At 39.0% G+C, this 25,354-nt stretch overlaps 1 protein-coding gene across 1 annotated transcript; it reads left to right on the top strand.

Annotated features, from left to right (window-relative positions):
• The first annotated feature begins 364 nt into the window (after positions 1–364).
• On the top strand, positions 365–23,574 carry dennd6aa (DENN/MADD domain containing 6Aa). The gene is made up of 20 exons (XM_053484552.1): positions 365–804; positions 2,793–2,831; positions 2,948–2,990; positions 11,902–12,014; positions 12,189–12,269; positions 15,226–15,331; positions 15,859–15,938; positions 16,021–16,080; positions 16,170–16,225; positions 17,894–18,016; positions 18,229–18,324; positions 18,772–18,866; positions 19,994–20,059; positions 20,159–20,223; positions 20,332–20,421; positions 21,717–21,770; positions 22,363–22,472; positions 22,769–22,871; positions 22,963–23,037; positions 23,127–23,574. The coding sequence occupies exons 1-20, from the start codon at positions 583–585 to the stop codon at positions 23,256–23,258; spliced, it is 1,809 nt and encodes a 602-aa protein (XP_053340527.1). The 5' UTR covers positions 365–582; the 3' UTR covers positions 23,259–23,574.
• Positions 23,575–25,354: the final 1,780 nt, after the last annotated feature.

Here is a 25,354-nt window from a genome sequence, read left to right on the forward strand (position 1 = left end):
GTAAATTAATTACAGACTCGAAATGCTTGAAAAACGTTGAAATCGTCTATTTCACTTTAATATTGTGGGAGGGCCATTATTGTAGCAGTGATTACAACTAGGCAAAATTATATTTAAACAATACTACTACTACTACTACTAATAATAATAATAATAATAATAATAACAATAATGAACGATAAATACTGTAAGATATGTTTATTTGTTATTTATATTACGTTTGTTACTACGATATTTCATAATTTGATATAATAAGAATATGACGTAAGATTCCGGTTGCGTGTTTGTATTTCCGCTGCTTTGCAACAACCCGGAAGTAGCAAACATATTCGATCTGCATTCAATACACTATGACTTTCCCCGGAAGTAGATTAAATCAATATCTGTGAATTTTCTGAGCAACTCATAACGTAGCCCGTTATCCAAGCACGCCTGCGTCGTCTACGCAAGAAGCGTAATCAGGGTTCAGGAATACGCGGCAGTGTTCGCACTGCGAGCTGCGCTTCGCTGTGGGTGAGCGAAGCCTGAGGTGACGGTCAGGACCCGAGCCGAGGATCGAGCGCTGTATTCCGGTCTTGGAGGATGGCCTCGCGCGGGTCGGAGGAAGTAGCGGAGCAGCCTGAAGAAGCCGAGCGGACGCAGGACGGGGAGGATTTGCGGATTTCCCCGGCGGAGGAGATGCCTGTTGACGGGCCCGGGGATGCGGAGCCGGAGCAGCTACTGCTGCCGTGGGATCGCTTCTCCGCCTGGCTGCACTGCGTCTGCGTGGTTGGCTTCGACCTGGAGCTCGGCCAGGCAGTGGAGGTGAGCTGCTCCGGGATTCTCACTGATTATTCTGGTATCTCTCACCCAGTGTACCCGCTCTGTGGCCTGGTGCTGATGATCCGGCCTGCGAGCTCACAGCTGGAGCCGTCTGTAATGACCGGCTAGCTTAGCTTAGCTTAGCATAGTGAGCCTAGGATGCATCGCTCTATCAGAAGGATTTACAGAAAGATCGTATTACTGCCTTTAACTCTCGTTCTCTCACACACACACATACACGTTAGAGAGGTGTGTGTGTGTGTGTGTGTGTGAGAGAGAGAGAGAGAGAGTGTTTATCCGTTAGTGCTGTATCGCTCGCACCTCTCCACGAGCATCCTGTCTCTGTCTGTCTGTCTGTCTCTCTCTGTCTCTCTGTCTGTCGTTCTCTCTCTCTCTCTGTCTCTCTCTGTCTCTGTCTGTCTTTCTCTCAGTCTCTCTCTCTCAGTCTCTCTCTCTCTGTCTCTCTCTCTCTCTGTCTGTCTCTCTCTCTGTCTCTCTGTCTGTCTCTCTCTCTCTGTCTCTCTCTCTCTCGCTGTCTCACATATATTGTATTGATCTCCCTCTCTGTAACTCTCTCTACTTCTGTTTTTATGTTGTTCTATCTGTCTTTCTTTCAGTCTCTCTGTCTTTCTCCCTCTCCATGTCTTTCCGTTTCTCTCTCTCTCTCCAACTCTTTTTTCTGTATTGATCCCCCTCTGTCTGTTTCTTTCCGTCTTTATTTGCCTGTTATTTTGTATGACTTTCATTTTTCTGTCATTCTACATTGCCCCCCTCTCTTTTTTTCTTCTTCTCTCTCTCTGCATTTCTTTTTTTCTTTATGTATCTCTCTCTCTCTCTCTCTCTCTCTCTTTGTCATTTTATATTGATCTCTCTTTATTTACTTCAATTTCTTTAGATAGACTTGGTGTCTTTTGATCTGTCAGTCTATCTTTCTACATTTGTCTGTTTAACATGTCTGTGTCTACAGATTGTGACCCCCAAAAATTTTCTCCAGATTTATTAAATTTAAGAACTCTTATATATTTAAATTTTTTACAAATATAAAAGACATGTTCAAAACAATATGGTGGTGTGAGAGGAAATTAGGAAATTATCTTTGCACCAAACTTAAACTGTAAAAGTGCGATAACTATAACTGTGTAAGAAAAAATAACCATAATGTCTAAAAAAATTATATATATATATATATATATATATATATATATATATATATATATATATTCATTAATCTTTTTATATCAATTAACTATCCCATTTGTACACAACATTTGTGAATGTTTGTCTTAGTTTATCTTTCTGCCAGTCTGTCTCTCTGTTTATCTTTGTTGCTGTCTATCTCTACAGCTCTCTCTTCAGGTTTGTCTACACACTAGCTTTTTTCAGTTCAACAGGATGCTAATTTACAGCTTATTATTATTGTTATAATTATTATTATTAGTAGTAGTATAAACATAACATACAGCAGAACATTATTATAATGATGTGCGTTCGAGTAAAACTAAGATTTATGATAAAGTTTATGGTGAATGAAGCTGTAAAAGCAATTATTTATATATTAGATATCATTAGATATTTAAAGAAGACGTGAAGCACAGTACAGTGATGAGACTCGCGATAACACATTTGAGTGAATAGCGATCCCAGCTGAGGTGGTTCTTAGCCCGCTGCAGTCGTTCCTGTGAACATTCAGCGAGTGGAACATCTCATCCTTGAAAATAACTTGTCACCTACTTGCAGAAGAGTATTATTATGCAGAATTATTATTATTGTTGTTGTTGTTGTTATTATTTTTTTTTAATGTTGTTATTATTATTTGAGTTAATGAGTTGATGAAATGAAACATTATAACAACCCTCTAAACCCTGCTGTTAATCATAGCTTGTTGTTGTGTGTTATGTTTGATGTATCAGATTAATCATATAATTTTATGACGCACTTGATAAACAAAATTATTTAATGAGTAACTTGTGCTTGTTTGTATTTATTTTCAGGTTATATACCCACACCATGCTAAGCTAACAGAGAAAGAGGTAGGAAACTGATTTATTTATTATTTATTCTTATTTGATCTTATGTGCCTATAGTGCTTTTCGCACAACTCTTGGCTTATATCCTGCTTATATCTTTTCCTATTTTTTTTTTCCAGAAAATGAGCATCTGCTACTTGTCGTTTCCAGATTCTAACTCTGGTAAGTGTTTACAGTAAACGTCCTTATTGGTCTTTTGCAGTCACATGACTACCACAAGTAGCGGACAGAAGCAGTTAACCCATGTTAGGCTGCCATTGATTTTCATTGATAATTACCTTCAAGGTGTATTTTAAAGCCAAAAGATTACCTGATGACCTAGTGTATGACCTGATGCTTTGTCTCACAGATAAAAGAGTAACGTAGCACCTGATGGCTTCTGTTCTCCTTATTTTCATATGCAGTATGTTATGATGGACTTCGTAATTTATTCAAAAGAAAAGTAAGCGTAAGAAAATGTATAAAAAAAGTAACAAAGATATTAATTTGCAGAAGTTATCGTAATGTTATAACCTTAGCTGGTGTACAAGAATGTTATTCTTTCTGTGGTGTATTGATCGCATTAGCTCATAGTTCAGTACTTCTGTGGCAAAGGAAATATGCTTTACGCTCCATAAAATTGTGTCTCCATAAAAAAAGCTTTCTAATTAATAACTACCTAATTGTTCTAGGTTTGAATCCCAAATAGCGAAAAATGGATGGTTAGTGCACTGTGTATATGTAGTGTTCAATACCTTGTTCCACACATTTGGGACACAGAACAACTTAAAAGCACTTTGTAATGACAAAGTGTTGTTTAGGATTACATAACATTCTTCAGTAACTGGTGGCACTGGCATGCTGAAAATTTCATGTGAAAGGTCAATAAGGTGTATCAAGTAATGCATACAGCAGAACCTCGGCATACAAATTGAATCTGTGAATCGAGTTCTTAAGAAAATTCGTATTGCGAAACGCGTTTTTATATACAGTAGGAAATAATGCAAAATATTACCAATGTTACCATCAATAATCAACAATAATCATATTTTCTGCATCTAAATATGATAAAAAAAATTAAAAAGACATGTAAAGGGAGATGAAACAAATAGACATTAAATCACACTTTGAATTTAAACCTGAATTAGTGATTTCTCTAGGCACCGGCTGCTTTTAAAACAAAGCTAAAAGTGGCTCTCTTTTCTTCTTGCTGTTGTCCTTGATAACATTCCTGGGACCCATGTCTTCATTAAATCTTGCACAAAATGCAAAAAAAAAAAAAAAAAAACACAAAAAATTTGTAAGCTTTTTTCTTTTGTTTACTAGAATGCAGAGGCAAACGCTTGTAAAAATGTCATTCCTAAAGGCAAAGTTTTAAGTGAAGTTTTATTTATACAATTCTAGCAGCACAGTCCAGTGTTTCCTCCACTCTGGTTAGTTTGTGTCGTTAAACACAGTATCAACACACTGATCTCCTATATAGAGGTTTTCTTTTTTTTAATAATTTAAAGTGGGTAAATTCTTATTCAGATGCATGCAGAGTATTGATTTGCTCGTCCTCACACTTGACCAAACACAGTGTCTGTCATAGCCCCGCCCCTCCACGCGAAGACATCGGCTGTTGACATAAAACGCTTATAAACCACACATCCTGAACATTTTTTATTAGAGTTATTTTTTATTTTTTAAAAAGCAACGCCTTATCCTGCTAATAAATTTTATCACAAGTCCCAGTTTGACATGAACGCCCCTTACATTTTAGGCCCCATACACTATAAATAAATGTTTGTAGTCTTTATTTTGGCTTATGGGTGTACAAACTTGTGCACTGACCCATGTATAGATGATAATTATTATTATTATTATTATTATTATTATTATTATTATGAGGATGAAATCATTAATGTGATATCTGATGTGTTGAATGTGGCATTTCCTAAAGTCCTAATATTTGAGTGCTCTAGGATGTCGGTGTTTGTGCAGTAGGAGTGTGTAACGAGCTCTTATTAATAGAGTAAACACATGCGCGCGCACACACACACACATGTGACTCATTGAAGCGGTCAGACGTTGTGTAGCAGAGCATCCGTGGCACTCCTCCGTCTGCACAGCATCATACCGGTAAGAGCCTTCCTGAAACATGATAACGCAGCGCTCGTGTGCGTGACCCACTGCTAATCCAAAGCTTTTTTTTTTCTCAAATAAAAGGTAGAAACTCGGAGAAGTAGTGTGTGTGTGTGAAAACGTCCTTGTTAAGTGGGGATTTAAACCTCTCAGGCATACTTGTGTAATGAGTAAACAAATTAATCATTAAAGCTCTCCTTATGAGACGAATAAAAAAAAAATCAGTCAAGATTCAGGACAAACCCCATGTTAGCCAGTTATAGCAAAATCTGCGTCAAACCTTGTCTGTGCTGGATTAAAGCTGTTGTCAGTCGACACTGTCTTATCAGTATTTTCCTTTTAAGGCTACTGTCTTTCCCCTGTCAGCCAGACTGCGGATAATTTTTGACTCACCCTGGTCCTGGGCTTGTTCAACAGAAAAATACCTTTATTCATAGTCGTGTGTTTTGAGCTTTTATGAATATGGTTGCCAAATTGTGTCTCACTCAGCACAATGTTGCGTTTAAGCTCAAGGCTATAATCCTGCATTTAACTTTTTCTCGAACAAGAGAAATCCAAGGTAATAACTACATTTTTTTTCATGTTCATGGCAAATGGGAAATCTGAATTTCCTGCTTTTTGCCATGTTAACTGCATGGAAATAAAACAAATATCTCCAAATAGGTTTTTCTTAGCTATCTGTACGTCCCCGACATACGAACGAACTCCATTCCGAGAGCCTGTTCGTAAGCCCAGTTTGTTCGTAAGTCTAGCAGACATAGTCTAGGTACTAGCATACCGTCACAATTTGTCTATAAACAGTATATTACAGTAGTGTTCTTTAGAATAATGCCAATAGTCGTTAAAAGAACGAGCAATGTCTGCCATCTTTTCACCTCTCTCCATTATCTCAATTATTTTTACTTTTGTCTCTATCGTTATTTCTTGGAACTTTTTAGCACTACCAGCTACATCGCTGCTTTTTTTCACGCTTGGTTTCGGACATCCGGCGATGCACACTGCACGCACGTGATGATGTGCACCGGACATCTGATTGAACTTCCAAAATTTGTATGTTCAAAAGTTCATAACACAAATATTCATATGTAGGGGACTTCCTGTGCTTAATTCTTTTTTTAAAAGGTAGGCAATAGTGCAGTTTTAATAGTGCTTCAACGCTTTCTAGTTCTTCTAAATTTATATTTTATTGAATATTCAACATTTAAATCAAAGTTCTGTTTCTTTAAACGAAATTCTGACTTTACGGGTAGAATTAGTCGCCTGAGAGCCGTTTGAGTTAGATCTTTCCTACATTGTAGTGGCCCACGTCGTAATTCCCACTTGGTCTTTTATTAGCATCGAGCTAGCTAGTTAAACGTAATGAGTGTATGTTTTCCACAAACAAGCGGTGTGTATAGTCAGTGTTGTATGCATGGATGTAACAAACAAACGAACGTGTCTGTATGCTGCTTCATCAAAAGCAAATGCCAGTATAAGAAGTCCTGCGCTGTTTAACACCGATGCTGTGGGTGGCCATGGCGATTTGACGTCACTGACTGAACTTGAGGTCAGGAAGACCTAAGTAGGAGTCGATGGGCATTTTTTTTTTTTGTAGGGTTTTTTGTTGCAATTTGAGACTAGTTGTATGTATGTGTGAAGAATTTACACACAAGGATGCAGTACAGAAAACAGATATTTGAATTTTAGTATTTGAATGAAAAAAACACAATCTTCAAAGCTTTTTCAGCATCTTTTTAGTTTCAAAGAGAGAGGTGCTAATCTACAGCCAGGGGATGGATCTACATGGAGGCACACTACGGGCAATTTGGGAACGCCAGTTGGCCTAATCTGCATGTCTTTGGACTGTGGGAGGAAATCGGAGTACCCAGAAGAGGAAAACCACCAAGCATGGGGAGAACATGCAAACAGACCCGAGGCGGGAATCGAACCCTGACCCTAAAGGTGCGAGGCCACAGTGCTACTGACTATACCCTGTGCCTCCATCTCCAATCATACACACTGTGTTGCATATTTATTCATCGTATAGTTTCACTGTGTTAATGAAGTTGAGGATTGTAACCATGAGGCCCCGTTTGACTGCTTTTGGTCACACTAGTGAAAAAGAAATGTAAAGCAACTAAAAATATGGTTTAAAACTCTGCTTCACAGCCCTGGAGCATTCCAAACGGCCTGAAGTACCCTGCGAAGTGTACTTCACTAGGTGTTCAGCCATGTTAAGTGTGATTCCAAACTGCAGTGAGCGAAAATGTGCAGTTCAAAGGGAACATTTCTTTTCTAAAAAACCGTGACCGAGCAGGAAAACACTTAAAATGTTCGGAACAGGTGGTCCTCCAGGAGTTAAGATCAATTCAGTCAAAATATTGGCAACTTCCTTTAACTAAGAAAGGCTGCAGAAGATATGAAAAGAGAAGAAGAAGTGAGTAGGCAGGAGAGACAGAGAAGGACATGGAGGAAAGAAATGAGAAAATAAGCGAAGAGAAAGAAGTAGAAACGAACGTGAGAGATGAAGAAGATGGGTGTTGCTGAATCAGAGCGAGGGACAGAAGCAGTGCTGATGGTGAGAGGTGAATAAGTGTTCAAGCGAAAAAAACGTTCTTCAGACACTAGTGGTGTCTGCCCCTTTTTTTTTTAAACTTAATTTTTCTTTGTTTTCTTTATTTTTTTTTACTCATTGCTCCAAAGTCTAATCTTTATGCTCCCTATCAAACTGAAGCATTTCACTAACAAATTGTTTTATTATGGGCACACAGCTGTTTAGTCCTAATCTCGTGAGTTCTCATCACGTTGTGTGTAGAGAAATGATCTTACTTTTACTTTGATTCCTACTGCTTTGTTTTATTAGTATAACGCAACTTCACCAAGTGTTTAAATGATCTCAGATCACAATCGTTGTACATTTTTGTGAACACATTTTTTAACGAGTTGATGGTTCAGCGCTGTCCTTTTTGGTTTTAATAACGTTATGGACAATTCCAGTCACTTTTTTTGGGGGGGCAGCGTATAGTTTGTGTCACAGTTGTAAGGTATTGTTCTACTTTTTTTAAATCGAACAGTAAATGGGAACTAAAGCTGCGAAAAGAGAAACGGAAAAAAAAAAAAACGCTATACAGCACCAGCAGTGAGAAGAGATAGAGGAATAGTTCGAGCCAGTTGTTTGATTTTGTAGCTTTACCACTTAGTTGTATTGACGCTGCATTAAGAACAGATACTCGAAAGGAATTCACACGACAGCAAAAGTTGTGTCTGTGTAGGTGTTTATCCCTAATAATTGAAAACCTAAATTAGTTCTGGTTGCATTGAAATCATAACACTGCCTCCATAGTCTTGTACAGAGTCCACTATACATGATGGGAGCATCGCGTCTCGTACCCATCATGTATGGTGTATACATCGATACAAAAGCTGTGCAGTCGAAGCCTGACAGCCGGACAGACAGCGATTCTCTCGTCTCTGTGTGAAACAGCCAGGATGGATGCAGGACCGAGGTCCGTGTACGTGTGGAAGAACATCCTGATCAGGTTACCTTGCAATCTGGCACGTTTGCTCTATATACGTGGAAACGTTCATGCTATACTGTCCAAGTTTCATTTCCAGTGAGTTGGTTGGCATGACAACAGGGACTTAGGGCCCTTACTCACTTTCCATCAGAGTCTGGAGCGTGAATCCAGAAGGGAAGCAGGTATTATCCTAACTGAGTAATTCTAATAGTTATATAGGGGGGTTTAATAGGAGTTTAATATATAATAAGCATCAGCTATAACATATTTGTTTAAGTAATGACAGAAGCATTCTGTAACATTCCAGTTATATTAAAACACTGATAAGTCTTATCAGCGCTTTCTGTTCGAGGCTGCTGTCTAGAAGGTCACAGCTGTGCAGGTGTGAACGTGTCACATCAGTTCATTTGTAACTGCGTTGTGAGCGAAAATAGAGGCCGAATTTGTGATTTGCGCGGTGTGCAGTGATCCTTTTTTTTGTAGTCTGATTTTGTACCTCGTAACTCGCAGGGAAACATAAACAGAAGCATTTGCCTTCGCAATCAAACAGTTCTCATTCTCTCTCCTTTTTTTATTTCTTTTTTTACATAATTTTGATCAGATTATCACAATCTGATCTCTGTTATAGGGGCTTGAAACAGTTGTGATTGGAGCTGTCTGATTAGGATGCAGCTGCGTCACACCTATACGTTTGGTCTGTGTGCATAAAGCTTTCAGACAACTGCCGCGGATTTCACCATTTTGCTTTTTCCACTGTTTAAAAATATTTGCAAAAACAGTTTTGATCGGTAATCTAAGGATTTCTCAAAGAGAAACGTTACTGGTGGCAAACACGGATTCCACAAGCCTGAGAGTAACCTGCAGAGTATGGAACGGAAACATCCTCAATCTCCAACCAAGAAAGAGTTCAAGAGTCAACCATCAGCTGAAACATTTATCAATGCTTCCGGTTTTCTGGGATTCTCAAAGGCCACGATTAAAACATCAACAGAAAAAATGATCGATAATCAACAGTGCGATGCTTATTAAAGAGCTGAAGCCTAAACTTCATATTAAACACGAGGACTGCTATCCAGGGGCGTTGTCATCTTGCATGTCATCATGACAGTGTCGTAAATAAATCAAACGTGGCTCTTACAGCAGAACTGATCATTTGAGGATTAATATCATTCCCACAACACAGCATGAAATCAATGAAAAACAAGCTGCATTCATGAAGATAAAGTTTTTCTTTATACTGAATATTAATTTATATATTTGTATGAAATTATTTGAATGTACACAACTGTTCAGTGCACAGCACTTCATGACTTAAAATGACGTATCCCTGCATTTTACACTCCTTAACACGGCCCAGATCGCGGTCCATCCGTCTTTCGCCTGTTTGGTCCCTTAAAAGTAGACCTACGAGGACAAAGATTCACTTCTGATGAAAAAGTAAAGTAGCGATACACTCGTGGCTCGCAGCTCAGCCGTAACATTTTAAAAGTTGAGAGACGGTGTGAGAAGTGTGTGGAAAAGCAAAGAGATCATGTCGAAGAAAAGATGTATTTATCTTTTCTAAAAGTTAAGGAAAATAAATGTTACAGCCAGAGCACTAATCTTTTTTTTCTTTTTTTTATTGAGTCTTATAATTCATATAACAAATGAATAAGTAAAAGAAATAAAGAGGTGGTGATGTGTGTATGTGTGTGTGTGTGTGGAAGTAGCTTTAGACTAGGATTATAAATAAGGCCTCTCATTCAAAATTGCACTCTGTGTTTGTTTGTCTTGGAAAAAGCCCTGGGTGTGTGTTCCCTGTTAGAGAAATGCTTTAAAAAAGGAAAAAGAAATGGTTTGAGAAATGTTTGACACAACTGGATAAGTTTTGCTTAAAAAGAAATAATGCGATTGGACACACCAATAAGCAGTGTGTGAAGAGTTGTTGGAGGTAATCCATCTGTCATATCCTGTAACCCAGCTCACTGATTTACTCACACACACACACACACACACACACACACACACACACACACACACAATCCCACCAGCCAGCGTTTGACCTCCCTAAAGAGAGGAGCACAGAGTCGGGATGTCACTCTTCAACCCGCAGCACTAAAGCCTAAATTCAACATCTCCACCCGAGGATCAGTGAGCGCCTACATAGGAGCAGGTTCTTTTGTTTAGCGTTCACCATCACCAAAACACATCCTGCTTCAATTACCGCCCAATGATCTTCAAGCCTGGAATGTAGGAAGGGCAGAGAGGTACTTCAAGCTGCTCTGATCTACACACTGCCGTCTGGCACGGCTTTAAAGCCGACCTGGAGACAAGAACACTGGGTTTTCTTAGTGTTCAAGCTGGTAAGGAATTATACTTGGTGCATGGAGGTTTTTTCCTATTTTTCTTTTTTGTGATGTATTTAAAATAGAGTTATTTTACATTGTTTACACACAGTATAAATTCCACACTATATAATATTAAAAGTTCATTCAAATTCAGTTGTCTGTCACAGGTACCTTACAGCACAGTGGAATATTTTTTCTTCACCTATTCCAGTTGGGAAGCTGGGGTGAGACTGCACGGTCAGCCAGGATACAGCGCCCCCTGGACCAGATGGGGGTTAAGAGCCTTAATTAGGAGTTAATAAGATTTGAACCGAAATGTAAACTATAGCACAAATGTTTTTAAACCAGGGGTCACGACCCCATGTGTCACCCGATTTATCAATGGAATTGTAAAAGTTTTTTTTTATTCTTATTTTTAAAAATAATTTTCACTCCTTAAACTGTCTACACACAATCACCCTTATATATTTGTAATGTAATTGGAAGACGAATACAGACGGGCCACAATTAAATAAATAGACAGTGTGTGATATTTGCCTTTTTTCAATATAGAGAGACACATTGCGTTAGTGAAGTTTAACAGTACATTTTCTGGCCTTTTACCGTACAGTGCTAAATGTACTAGCGTGAGGTTTTAACATTAAATACGACTGGAGGTTCATCTCCATTTACCTGCGTGATGGTTCAGGAGCTCTCACCTCTGTCTGGTGTCTGTGCTGCCGCTGTAGACGCACTGCAGTCTGATCTGGGGTTTCAGTATCTGTACGCTCAGCCTGTTTATAATACCTGTTTATACATATACATACTGTATCAACAAAAATGACATGTAAACATGGCTGAAAACACCTTGCTCTTGAGTCTTCAGTTTGCATACAGTGTATACACTGTACTTTAGATATCAGCGTGTGAGCTATCATATGGCCTTCACTTGTCTTAAGGACACAGGTGAAGACAAAACCATGCTTCTATCCTTGAGTGTATTCTATCCATGCGGGATAATCTCTGTTATGACGGCTGTTTCACGAATACATGCTGCTTTCTAATTTTCCTCTTAAAAAACTTTTCAAGTCTGCACGAAGAATTCCAGGGATATTTATCCTATATTCCTGACTTGATGAGTTTCCTGTTTCCTCTTTCTACTCCCAGGCTGTTTAGGAGACACACAGTTTTGCTTCCGTTTCCGGCAGGCGGCGGGCAGGAAGTCCTCACTCGGATGTTTCCTGGACCACTTCGACAGGGACGCTCCGGTGTTCCTCAAGGTTAGGAAGCTTTTTAAGAACGAGCACATGTATAAAAAAATATGGATTTATTTTTACTCATGTAGTAGTTTCTAATTAAAGCCATGTAATTAGAATGTTAATATAAATTAGTAAGACAACTTGCAGTATAATAATTACAGAATGCTATCTTTTTTTTCTTTTTTTACCTTTTAGAAAGATCAGGGGCATTTCTACGGTTACGTCTACTTTAGACAAGTTCGAGATAAAACGCTGAAGAGGGGATACTTTCAGAAGGTGAGATAAAGACATCACCAGCATCTCTGTCTCATTTTCTCGGTTAAGAATTGTTATTTAGACTCGCACTGATTTAGGAGAATCCTGTAAAAGTCAGTATTGTATAAAGGGAAGTGAATCAGTACCTCCTGACCAATCAGATTAAAAGATTCTACGTCACTCTTGTGTGTCAACATACAGTAGGTCGAAGAAGTCTTTACTGTAGCTGTCTTCACTTTAGCTTATCTAAAGACGCTCCTAAAACCTGATTTCACTTTTAAGGAATCTGGACATACAGGATGGAACATGGTAGCGGCTCTCATTCGATTAGTGTTAAAATTCTACTGCATGATGCATATCATGACAAGTTCTGAGTTATTCTCAGATGGGATCAAATTAAAAGATTAAGACCTGGTTAAACTCTTAAAATGATCCTGTAGTGGAGTGCAAAGGTTTTCCTACCTGCTCACAAGAAGAATTAAAGAGCAAACATTATTTTGTCATTTTTAGATATGGACAAAAAACATAAAATGAGTAACGGTGAAACATTTCCCTGTTCTCATCACCAGCCTGAAGTGACTCAATTCAGATTTTTCAGCCTCATAGAGACAGAGATCTCACTTCCGTATGTGGTTATGTAACCTGTAAGCAGTGAAAGAATCTGCAAGGATCTACTGGAATATACTCTTGAAGGTTTTTAATGAAGCATGGCTTCACAAGACTCTTGTTTACAACACGCATAAAAAAATATGAATTAATATACACACAACTTCTATATGTTTTTTCATTTCTATTTAGGTTTTTTTTTTTTAAATACTTTTTTGCACAGTTTTGCACAATCGATGAATGCTAAAAACATGAATTAATTAAGGAGAAACATTTCCTGCCTTTAATTTGTTTGGATACGTTCACATTATCAACCAGAAGTGACTAAATTCAGATTTTTTTATTTTCTTCCAGCTTTCTGTGACACAGATCTGATTTTTTTTTTAAATGATTGCTGTCTGTACAGTCACTTCCGTATGTGGTCCTCGATCAGAGAGATGTATCTGATACGGGGTCATGCAACTCGAATTAGAACAGGCAGACTGAATCATTTAAAAAAAAAAAATCTGAATTGAGCAATGCGGCTTGTAAAGTGAACGTAGCCTTTTTGTTTTGCCCCAGGCTTAAACAAGCCAAATATATTTTTACCCTGTTGTGACCTCATATAAGTAAAGCCACTCCACTGGGTCCTTTAATTGACAGTAGACATTGCACCATTAATCTTTATACCTGACTATTATGTTGTTGCAGTGTAAGGAAACCAGTGTTTCTTGAAATTGTTCTTTACTCTATTTACACAAATTTCATTTAATGCACCATACTCTTTAACTACTCACCGCCATTTTTCTCCGATTTAGTTGCAGGAGCTTAAACCCCCAGTAACTCATGTACTTAAATAGGCTTGTTGACCAGTTTTCCAGTCAGACCCTCTTACGAATCCAGTTCCACAAAGCCTGAAGCCAGGATCCACTGTACAAATGCAGACTAGAGGAAGTCTCACACAAGCAGCACCTTGCTGATTCTCCTCACTGTCAGTCATGTCTAATTAAGACAATTCGGGGTAGGAGCGCTTTTAATCTACTGCTGAAGTCCTAAAAACAGAAACACGGAGGCACGAGTGAGCAGGAGGGATCTCTGAGTTCTTAAGTCTGTTTCTCCTTTCAGTCGTATGAGTCACTCTCCTGGTACAACCGTAATTAGCTTTCACACTACGAGAGCTCAGTGGCAGTGCAAGTGGTTGTTATGTAACCTGTAAGCTCGGTGGAAGGATCCGCAAGGGTTCCCATGGAATATTCTCTTGAAGGTTTTTAATAAAGCATAGCTTCACAACACCCTTGTTTACAATATGAGTTATAAAATTATAATAATAATTATTATAATATACACACATTATATTGAAAAACAAAAGTTTTTTAGCACAATATTTGTTAATTATTTAATCTCAGTGTCAGCCTTAACCATGTTTATGTGTAATTTTAATGAAGTTTTAAATAAGGTTGTTGTTAATGATTCAAATTGTTGCTAGTGTAGGTAAGGTTGGGTTTATTTGTATTTCTCCAGCAAATCCTGCCTTCTGTCTTTCTGCGATTGAGTATAAGAATTCAGCCTCATCTATGATTTGCTAGATGGTCAATGCGAGTCGGTCTTGGAGCATACAAGACGAGACCTGATTTATCCTGTTTTTAGCTCAGTTTAACACAATTTGGCCAACACTTTACAATTAATATTAACATTTAGGGATTTTGCAGACGCCTTTATTCAGAGTGGCTTGCATTTTTTTTTTTAAATCTCATTATACATCTGAGCAGTTGAGGGTTAAGGGCCTTTGCTCAAAATCCCAAGAGTGGTAGCATTGGTGGTCATGGGGTTTGAACCTGGGATCTTCTGAACCGTAGTCCAATGCCTTAACCACTGAGCTATTAATTGATTGATTTGTGGTCTTATGAGTCCAGACCGACACTATTCCAGAGCAAGTGGTGCATCAGGGTTAGAAGAGAAGAAACGATGCAAAATCATGCATAGTGGCCACTGTACGAGCTTCTGGAGGGAGTGTTAGGATCTGGGGTAAATTCAGTTGCTCAGGTCTGGACTCAGAAACTGTCAAAGTCACCTGATGACCTGAATATACTGAATGACCAGGTTCGGTCTATGGAGTGTTTCTTCCCTGATGGCACGGGAATACTACAGGACTCAAGTTGTGAAAGGGTTGGTCTGGGAGCATGAGGAATGAACACATGAACCGGCCACCACATTGTGTGCTGTAATCAAAGCTAAATGTGATTGAATGAAATCTTGGTGTGTGCAACTTTTTTTATTTATTTTTTCTTGCCAGGCAGTGTAGTTTCTTAGCCAAGTGTAATTTGGTTTGTATTCAGTGCACTGTATCAGAAAGGCCTCATTAATATTCTTGTTCATTGTGTTTGTGTGTCAGTCTCTAGTTCTTATCAGCAAGCTCCCGTATGTCACCTTCTTCCACTCGCTTCTGAAGCTCATCGCCCCAGAGTATTTCGAGAAACAGGAGCCGTGTTTAGAAGCCGGTGAGTACAGCAGGTTGGCTTTTCTAGACATCACAAAGCTCTCGATGGACTAGTAAGTAGTAATAACTGATAGAGCTATCTAGATAATAATAATATAGATCTGAATTTTTTTATTTTATTTTACACTTCCCTGAAAGTCCAGTAAGCTAGGACTCTCATTTAAACGTAGCCCAATGGATTGCAAAATAAAATAGGCGGGAATTTATTTTGGATCCTGGAAATCAGGAAGAACGATGTTTCTTTTTTTTTCAATAGCGTCTCTAGTGATCATCTTTTTGTTTTTGACCAAAATGTGCTGTTCTCTCGTCACGTGTTGCGTAGACATGCGTGTGGCTAATGTCAATTTCACACAATTATACCGTATATAATGTAAATAAAAAATGTTATTCCCTTTTAAAATTCAACACATCTCCCCGCATAATGTATGTTTTTCACCAGAAATGTTTATGTGCATTTGTTATTCATTTAATCTCCAAGTGTTTCACACGTACAGCATTGTTTAAAAGCTACATTCATTGCCCTTATAGCTTGCAACGATATCGACCGATGGCCGACGCCATGTCCAGGCAAGATCTTGTCTCTCCCAATCATGGGTGTTGTCATGAAGGTAACCGCTTAATTCACCTTTAATTTAGTGACTGGTTATTGGTGCACAGGAATTCATTAACACCACCATCTGCTTTCCTCAGCTGCGTATACCGACGTGTTATGACAAGCCGGGCACCTCGCAGCTTGTGCAGTCCTCCTCGGTAAGATGAACGTCAGGGAAAAGTGCATGTCATGAAGTTATACTCAATGAGTGTGTGTGTGTTTAACTCTGGAATGTTTACCGTTACAGAGCGACAGTCTCGTGTCTGTCGTACTTCCTACCGTGCATGAAGTGGATCTGTTCAGGTAAAGCCCATATTTATGCATTTATTACCTCATGATTCAGAGCTCAATAGTGCATTTGTGAAATAGATGGTATTTATGCAATCATTGATTCTTCCACCTGGTGGTTGTAATTGGAAGTGCAGGTAATTGAAGACTGCAGAGCCGCTCTTTCCATGACTACGCTGTTTACACACTGCTTGTATCTGGTTGCTGCGACACCTATGTCCTGAGAGAGAGAGAAAGAGGAGACAAAAGACTTGTTGTATATGTTAGTTATATTGGATTACTTGAAGTTCACGCTTTTTATTAGCTGCTTTACACAGAATTAAACTTCAGCACTACGCCTTTAGGAATATAAATACACCACTTACATACTGTATGTATATAACTTTTTTTTCTACTTTTTTTTCTTTTTTTATTAATGCAGTTTATTACTGTAAATTTTACATTGAATAACAAAAAGTCTTGTTGTTATTCAGATGTCTTCTTGTTAGGAAATCAAAGTCAGAGTCAAAAAAGCATGATGTCGTGTTTCTAGCATGGATGTCCAAACAGCTGGAACTGTGGAATTTACCTCCTTCTCCACATAGACATGACATTTTAAACTGACATCATTTTCCCTCTAATGACACGATTATGTTTAAACGTATTAAATCAAAGCTGTTCACGCAAACTCTACCTCTCCCTCCTCAAGGTGCCACGTCCCTGTTTAAGCCTGTAGTCTTTGTTTTAAAATATGAGAGTTTTGGTGGGTTTTTTTTCTCTCGTGCACCCAGATGGTGAAAAATCGAGTTCAAATCGTGTCCACTGTCCACATTTTGCTTTCCCATACTGTAATTCCATGACCAGCACACTCGACTAGCATCACATTTTAATGCTCTCTGACTGGTATGAGGCTTACTCAGCAGGGTAGGATGTAGTCTGTCCTACTTAGTATATCTGTGCCAGCTGTCCTTTCATAAAATTTGCACACAAGAGCAAGTCTGCACTGACTCTGCATGCTGCCCAAGTGTTACTCATCAGAATTAAAGTTATGTAATCTAATCCTAGCTTCAGGAAGATGTTTTTTTTTTCTTTTTTTTTTTTTTTCTTCAGTTCCTTCGTATGTAAAATAGACTAGGATATGACTCATGGTTGTAAATGTCCACCATGATTAAGAGACTGATGCAGAAGGGCAAAAGTGGAGAGGCACCCAGGTGGTCTGTCTTCTCTGTGTCTGGATTCCATCTGTTCCTTTCCTACCATACTGAGAAATAAAAGAAAAAAGCGTGTGTAGGTATGTATATGTATATACATTTATATTTACATTTAGGCATTTGGCAGATGCTCTTATCCAGAGCGACTCACATTTTTATCTCATTATGCATCTGAATAGTATAATATCTGAATACGGTGTATATACGTGTAAGGCCAGTGTTTCAGACATGAAGCAGGGGCTCTGGTGTACTGAAAAAAACGTACCTACAGTACCTCGATGGTATCCAAGCACTAGTGCAACACTGGGCTGAGCGCATTAGTGTAACAGAGGTTATAACTGTGCTCTGTTTTCTGTACAATCAATAGTCCTGGTTGGACTTAAATACAAAAATAAGAAGGAAAAGGAAGGTCCCAGGGTAAAGGTTTGTGGTTTGCTTTACTTTAGTGAGAGGAATGCATTTGATAACCAGAATCTTCTTGTTTCTACTCTAGGTGTTTCTACCCCGTCTTCTTTCACATCCAGATGTTGTGGGAGCTCGTGCTGCTCGGGGAAGCCCTGGTTGTAATGGCACCGTCACCGGCAGAGTCCTCGGACACGGTGCTGGCGTTAGTCAGGTGACTTATATACTTATATATAAGTCTGTATAGCAACAGGGTTGACCGATCTGCGCCGATGAATTTGCAATGCATTTATTCATGTGTAGTGAGGTTGGATGCAGCACAATCATAAAGGTGCAGTGAAGGCACTTAACAAAAATGAGTAACTGTTTAAATCATGAAACATTAGATAAAATACCATGCTTCTTGTTTTTGATTCTTATTATCAGCTGTATCGCCCCGCTACGGTACTGCAGTGACTTCCGACCCTACTTCACCATCCACGACAGTGAGTTCAAGGAGTACACGACTCGTACCCAGGCTCCGTGAGTATCCCCGTGTTCTCTGTCATATTCTCAATGTTGCAGAAACTCAAGATTAGATCTAAACTACTGAATGGGTTGTAGCTTGCTATTTATTCTTCTAGATTTAATTATGTTTATCTGGTGATATTGACGATACAGCTGTGTGTCCTGTCTTTGCCCTCAAGACTGATTCGTTTTGTTTGGAGCAGTCCTCTTCTAACAATGAGACTTTGTCACTGTGATAGCAAGCCGTGTGACGGATATATTAGAGTTAACCGAGCCAGTGTATTTTCCATTTACAAAGTCCATGTTGATTACAGCCCAGGATTCTAATCTAATCTTAAAACATCTTTATTTGTTGGTAATCTTTACCTGTAGGTATACGCTGTAGGTAAAAGTCCATGTGTAAGGTATGTAGAACTGCCGACAGATGACATGCTTATCGCTCGTATCTGTTTTTGTTTTCAGACCCTCTGTCATTTTGGGCGTCACTAATCCTTTTTTTGCTAAAACGCTTCAGCACTGGCCGCACATCATCCGCATAGGGGACATGAAGCAAACAGGTAACCTGTTTTAAAAATTCCCTCATCCCACTTTAGTCAGTCTCTGTGTAAAAACAAAATTTCATTCTGAGATGTGTATATCATGTCTGAGGAGGATACATTATTATATGTCAGTGGATTGGACTGGACTGAATGTTTGTGATCAGAGATCACGTAAATGTTTGGTGTACATACAAGGTTGGCACAGATTTTACGCCGGATATCTTTCTGATGAAACCCTCCCATTTTATCCGGGCTTGGGACCGGCACTGTATCCAGTGGCTGGGGTTTGGGCTTTGGATGGGAATCGAACCGAAATGGGAATCGAAAAATGATGAATTCAGATTGAGACTATCCTGGATTAATGAGCGTATCAAGTTAAGAAGTTTCCCTCCCTAACGACTCGGGTGCATTTCAGAACTCAGAGTGGTTCTGGGAGCATGAGGAATCTGTGTGTGCTGTAATCAAAGCTAAATCTGGAAAAAAGTCTTCTTTTTTTTTTTTGATAATCTGTATTTGATTGAACAATGACTGAAACCTTAGTGTATTTGAAATGAAGGTTTTCCATTTTGGTGCAGGTGTTTAATCAAGTCAGAACACAAAAATCTTTTTCTATTTTTTTATATATAAATCTATTTTAAACTTTTAGCTCTGAGAGCACCTGAGCGAGGTTGTCTTGCTTTGCTTCCAAATGAACTCTGGTGCACTTTAGTTGTACAGATAAAAATAATCGACCCAAAGGCAGGAAGTTAATGTGGTGTATTTTGCGTCGTAGCATAGTTTTGTTTTGTTTAAGCTGGCCCCAAGGCAAAAACCAGGCTGAAGGAAAGAACTTTGCATTAAGTGCTTAAATGCAATATAATGCCTAATTAGAAATTAGAACAAGTAATGTGTAAGGTCTGCACGTGATGGGGTATTGTTGATTAAAAAATAAAATTACAACTGATACTACTGCTAATAAAATAAACGTCTACTGAGTATTTAATGCAACTTAAAGGAAGGAAACAACATACGCAAGCTTGTGTCTGTCAATACTGCCTTTCAGTACGGTATTTCTCAGCTATACATACAGTATTATAAGAGTTATTTAAAGGGGAATTTTTTTACTGGGTGATATCAGTCATCCCTGTTTTTAATTCCTCCTCAAGCAGAAATGGCCAAACAGATGAAGGTGAAGAAATTAAAGAACCTGAAAACTCTAGATTCCAAACCAGGTGACTATGTGGCTTCTTTTCTTTTGTTCTTGTCCATAATAAAACCATCATAAGTAATTAACTCATTTATTAAATCATGCTCTCGCTTCGCATGAACAGGTGTGTACACGGCATACAAGCCTTTTCTGAACAAAGATGAAGACATCATTAAGCAGCTGCAGAAGGTTAGCAGACACCATCACTTTGTCGGTTAAAGCCCAATATTTGTTTATACATGTTTCTCTATTCATTTACTTCTATATAATAATAATCATGATCATAATTGTTCCCAGGGAGTTCAGCAGAAACGTCCATCCGAAGCCCAGAATGCCATTTTGCGACGATACTTCTTGGAATTAACGCAGAGCTTCATCATTCCCTTGGTGAGAGTTACAGTGGTGTGGAAGCGCACCATGGTGGGAAAAAGTCTTTCCTGATCATGCTGTGTCATAAGGTGGTGTAACACCCAAAGAGGAAAGAGCTACATGTCACATTTCACATGCATGAGCTCGCAGGTTCCTAGAATTGGCTAATGTGACTGCGACTGATAGAAGAGAGAGAGAGGGAGGGGGTTAGTCTTTGACAGTAATCTTAATCTTTCTAATAAGACAGGCTAGTTAACAGGCTGTTTCTGGCTAGGACTGGTGTAAAGTGTTGTTATGGTTACTGTAGAGCCTGGTGGGTGTGAAAGTGGACAAGAAGAGCAGCTCGGAGACAGGCGGACTCGCTGAGCTACAGGGTCACTTCCCATTAGCACTTTGCAACATTTGACAGAAACAAACATAAAATAAAATTCTCTCCTGATGTTTTGGGGTTTTCACCTCATCAACACTTTCCAGTGTCACACTTTCCAGTGTCACACTTCTGCGTGTGTGTGAGTTCTCAGCAACTCCTGTCTCGCTCTCCATCTGTGATGCATGTTCTCTGCTTTTCTTGTTTTCTTCCCCCCTAAATCACAAGATTACACTCCGATAAGAATTATCACACATTCCCTGTTGGTCCGACTCGCTTCCTCTCACCGCTGTCCTGGCTGCAACAAATCATACCTTACATGAGCCACATGATCATGCACAAAAATGTCAGTTGTAAAGAGAAACAACATCCTTTAAAATCTGGAAGCCCCTGCAGAATAGCCTTTATGATTAAGATTTACTTATGTGTTAAATGTTTTTTACAGCAGAGTAAAAACTTTCTTCTTTTTTTTTTTTTTTTTCAAAATATCCCGGTTAGGAAGCTGGGGTCAGAACCCAGGATCAACCAGGATCGAACAGATAGGGTCAAGCGACTTGCTCACGGTCTCACCAGTGGCAGTGATGGGGCTTGAACCCACAACCTTCTTATGAGTAACTCAAAGCCTTAACGGTTTCAGCCTGCAGTGCCAGTTACAAAGCCCAATGTCTTATGGATGCTGCAGTGATTTTCCTGACCAGGTCTAGGTTTTACTAGTATGAATTGATGACTGTTAATGTTACAGTAGGACGTGTGTGTCAGGCGATTAGTCTTATGGTTTTGAATTCCAGGGATCACGTGTGGTAAAAAATTTTAATATCATAATAAATAATATAAGTCAGTATATTTTACGATTATGTGAAGGTACATCTACTGTTAAGTTAACCTTTTTTTGTTTAGTGAAAATACAAATTGTCTCTTCTAATCTCAGTGTCTGTTGATGTTGCAGGAGCGCTACGTGGCCAGCCTGATGCCTTTGCAGAAAAGCATCTCTGCCTGGAAAGTATGATTTATTTTTTTTATTATTTATTTATTTTATATAATCATCTGGATCGGTTAGGACTATTATTGCCAGTATTGCTATACATAGAGTGTGGACAAATGTCTGAGCCCCACATTAAATTAGATTTTTACCATTTTGATCAATATCTTGAATATTTATCATTCTTGACACGTCAGTTTCTAGCACCCTATTTAAGCAACTGTGTGATATCGATCATGTTAACTGTTCTCACACAAGTGCAGGTTTTCCCACGCCTAATCTCTTCTACTGAAGCATGTGGTCAGACGAAAATCTGAAGGATTTGATCTAAAATTAGGTTTTGCACAGGCTTGCAGTGTCTATGCCAGTTGGAGTGCTCATTGGCATTAAATGCAATTCATTCTACTTTTTTTAATACTTGAGTATTTGTTATTAATGAAACTACTGGAAATAGTATCAGTTTAGGAAAGCAATCATAATAGAAAGATACTCACTAGTGCTCCCAGACATTTGGAGCACACTGCACGTAAAATGTAAAAAGGCTATTAGAAACGTTTCACCGTTTATGACGGTGATTAACATTTACTTTTTTTTCCCCCTCCTCACCTCTCAGAGTCCTCCTCAGCTTAAACCGTTTGCGCAGGAGGAGTTTATGAAGACTCTGGAAAAAGCTGGGCCTCAGCTCACATCCCGCCTCAAAGGAGACTGGATTGGTCTTTATAGGTATGAAATGTCTGTCTGTCTGTCTGTCTCTGTCCCTGTCCATCTCTGTCTATCTTGCATTACTCAGACAGCTGAGAGGTTCGGACCACAGCTCTCCAGTAGCACTTTTCCGCAGATCTAGATCTCAGTTTCTGAGCCCAATGCAGCTAATCTATGTTCAAGGGCATTAGGGTGGGAGTGGTATTTGTGTTGCCATGACAACTTAAGTCGCTTTGTGTTGTTTTTTTTTGTTTTTTTTACAACCTGAACATTCCCTTTGTTTGAAATCATTCTTCCTGTTCTCTCCTCCTCCGCAGGCAGTTCCTTAAGTCGCCCAACTTCGATGGCTGGTTCAGAAACCGCAGGAAAGAAATGATGCAGAAGTTGGAGGCCCTGCATCTCGAGGCACTTTGTGAAGAGGTTAGAACCCAACCCGATAATGATTGCTTACTGAGACGTACTAAAATATGCTTTTCAATGATCACTAAGCTTGTGAGCATCTTTGTCCCAGGATCTGCGATTGCGGATTCAAAAGCACACGGAAGTGGAGACAGTCGATCTTGTTCTTAAGCTAAAAGATAAACTGGTTGGTGTTTTTTTTACATTTTCTTGCATTGTCCACATTAAAGCCTCTTTTCTTTGCTTTTGTGTAACCTCCTCCATGTTGTTTCCCAGACGCAGGCCGAGCGAGAGAAGCTGCCGGTAAGAGCAGGAACGCTGGCCAAACTTCAGTCCCACATTGACTCTATTATCCTCTCGCTTCCAGAGGACCTGCAGGGCATCCTACACAAACCAGCCACACCCTGACCCCAAATGCCCGAGCTCTAGCAGCGAACCGAGGACGAGGCGACCGAGCCGGTCACAGTTTTAGGGCCTTTGCGTTTAACGCCAACACTGCTCCGCATAAGCGTGTGGAAGGCAGTCACTCGTACAGATCCGAGGCCGTCGAGCCGTGGCGCGATGCTGGCATTGCCGGACCCTGAAGAGGGCAAAACCATATCGTCCCTGTGATGTTCGCTGCACTGTATGTGAAGAGAGGTGTTAGGAATCTCCCTGTTCTTAATATCGATGACTCTTCGTCTCTCACTGTGTGAGACTGCCTTTTTTTTTCTCTCTTTTTTTTTTTTTTAAATCATGACTGCCTGGACTTTTTTGGGAAATTATTCAAGTTAAACAGAAACCATGCAGATGAATCAAGATTAATTGATGAATGTTTAATGCAGGGAAGTTTTAAATATGGATGTAGAAAGGATCTCTGGTCGCTTATTGTCCACTTGATGTATCTGAAAACTAAGAAGCCTCACCTCAAGTCCTAGAACATACGGATGTATTTGAAGAATCATGATCTAATACATAAAATAATTTCTGCCAGCATGAACAACACTAACAGAACACACATGCACACACAACTTTAAATATGTTAATGAAGTACACACATGCTTATTTTTTTTTTCTAAAGGTGAAATCTGACAGCATTACATCCCAATATTTATGTTTTTTTAACATCCATTATCAGTTGAACTGTTAATGTGATAGTTCAGGTCTGTCTTAAATTAAAATCAGGATGCATATAAGCATGTCGCAATAACTATTGCTCGTCATAAATTGTCCTGCTGTGCACACTGAAAAACACAATTCATAAGGCACGAGTTCCCATCTCTGTTTACCTGGTTAACAGTTAGAGGGTGTGTTCGAGCAGATGGAACCCGTGACCTTGGAAATGAAGGTGTTTGAGAAATGGCGCCCCCTTGGGGGCTAGGTTAGGTGTGTAATTATTCGATGAGACGTCCTGCTGTATTCTAGATTTTGAGTGGTTACGTTCAGGATTCGCAAATTCCCCTGGAAACACTCAAAGTGTGAACGTGATCTGTATGCTAATTAATTACTACTTTGAATCTTTTCCCCCCATCTGTATATCAGACCCATCGATCATATTCCTGTTGAAATCCCTCACTGAATAAGCATGAAGCTCTTGAGAGTCCTGCAAGCGTTCTTCTATCATGTGCCTTGTTGTACAATGAGGAACGAATGTAGAAATGACCAAAGATATATCGGGTTTTTTTTTTGGTTTTTTTAAAGAACAAAATCCTTGACTGACGCAATGAAAAAATACTCTCACTTTTCTCTTCTCTGTTTTATGTCTCACTTCTGAAGTGGTTGAGCGATCATAAACCTTATTAACGGGTAAGGTCAGTTATTCCCTAACTCTCTGTCAACTGGTTTTGTAGGCTTGTACCTCCAACACGTACTGGACATGACTGCTGGCTTGTGGTCTGAGAACTGAGCCGTACGTCTGAGCCGGTCATTAGTGTTCGGTGCAAACCTGTGCAAACTCTTTTGTTAGCCAACCAATTGTGTTTTATACATACAGAGGAGCTTATTTTAACATGCTTAAATTTTATATAAAAGTAACTTGATTTTCTCTTGTGCATAACCTCAATGCTGGTTGAACAGTATTTTGTAACACTGGTATTTTTACAAGATGTACAGTTAGTTGGTTATGTAATAATATAAAAATAATAATAATAATGTCATAAAAGGGTGATTTAAGACTCTGTACACAGTGTATAGAGAAGCACAGAGTTAACACGCTGTTTCTGGGCAAGTTCAATATTTTGGCGTTTTTTTTTTTTTGTTTTTTTTTTTCTATCAAAGCCATCACCACTAATGTTGTTCTATAAACATTGTGTAACATTTCATACTCATTACTTGTCTCCATCATAAAGTGTTTTTTTAATGTAAATAAATATGCACAATCAGGCCGTGTCTGTTTATTTAACAGGATAAGTTTAATTGCATTTGTTATCTATGCACATGATGAATGTAAGAATTCTCAATTCTGATAGGTCGGAATTAGTAACAAGATAGAGTTCCTGCTAGAAAATTAACATTACAGTGCTTAG

This window comes from Clarias gariepinus, chromosome 23 (genome assembly GCF_024256425.1).
Source record: "Clarias gariepinus isolate MV-2021 ecotype Netherlands chromosome 23, CGAR_prim_01v2, whole genome shotgun sequence".
NCBI classification, from domain to species: domain Eukaryota; kingdom Metazoa; phylum Chordata; class Actinopteri; order Siluriformes; family Clariidae; genus Clarias; species Clarias gariepinus.

Bases quoted from the DNA above. Each gene is read 5' to 3' on its own strand.
- dennd6aa (XM_053484552.1), top strand. From the start codon at position 583: ATGGCCTCGCGCGGGTCGGAGGAAGTAGCGGAGCAGCCTGAAGAAGCC. The intron at 15,939-16,020 runs GTAACCGCTTAA...TGCTTTCCTCAG, and splicing joins TCATGGGTGTTGTCATGAAG to CTGCGTATACCGACGTGTTA. The intron at 20,224-20,331 runs GTTAGCAGACAC...AATTGTTCCCAG, and splicing joins TCATTAAGCAGCTGCAGAAG to GGAGTTCAGCAGAAACGTCC.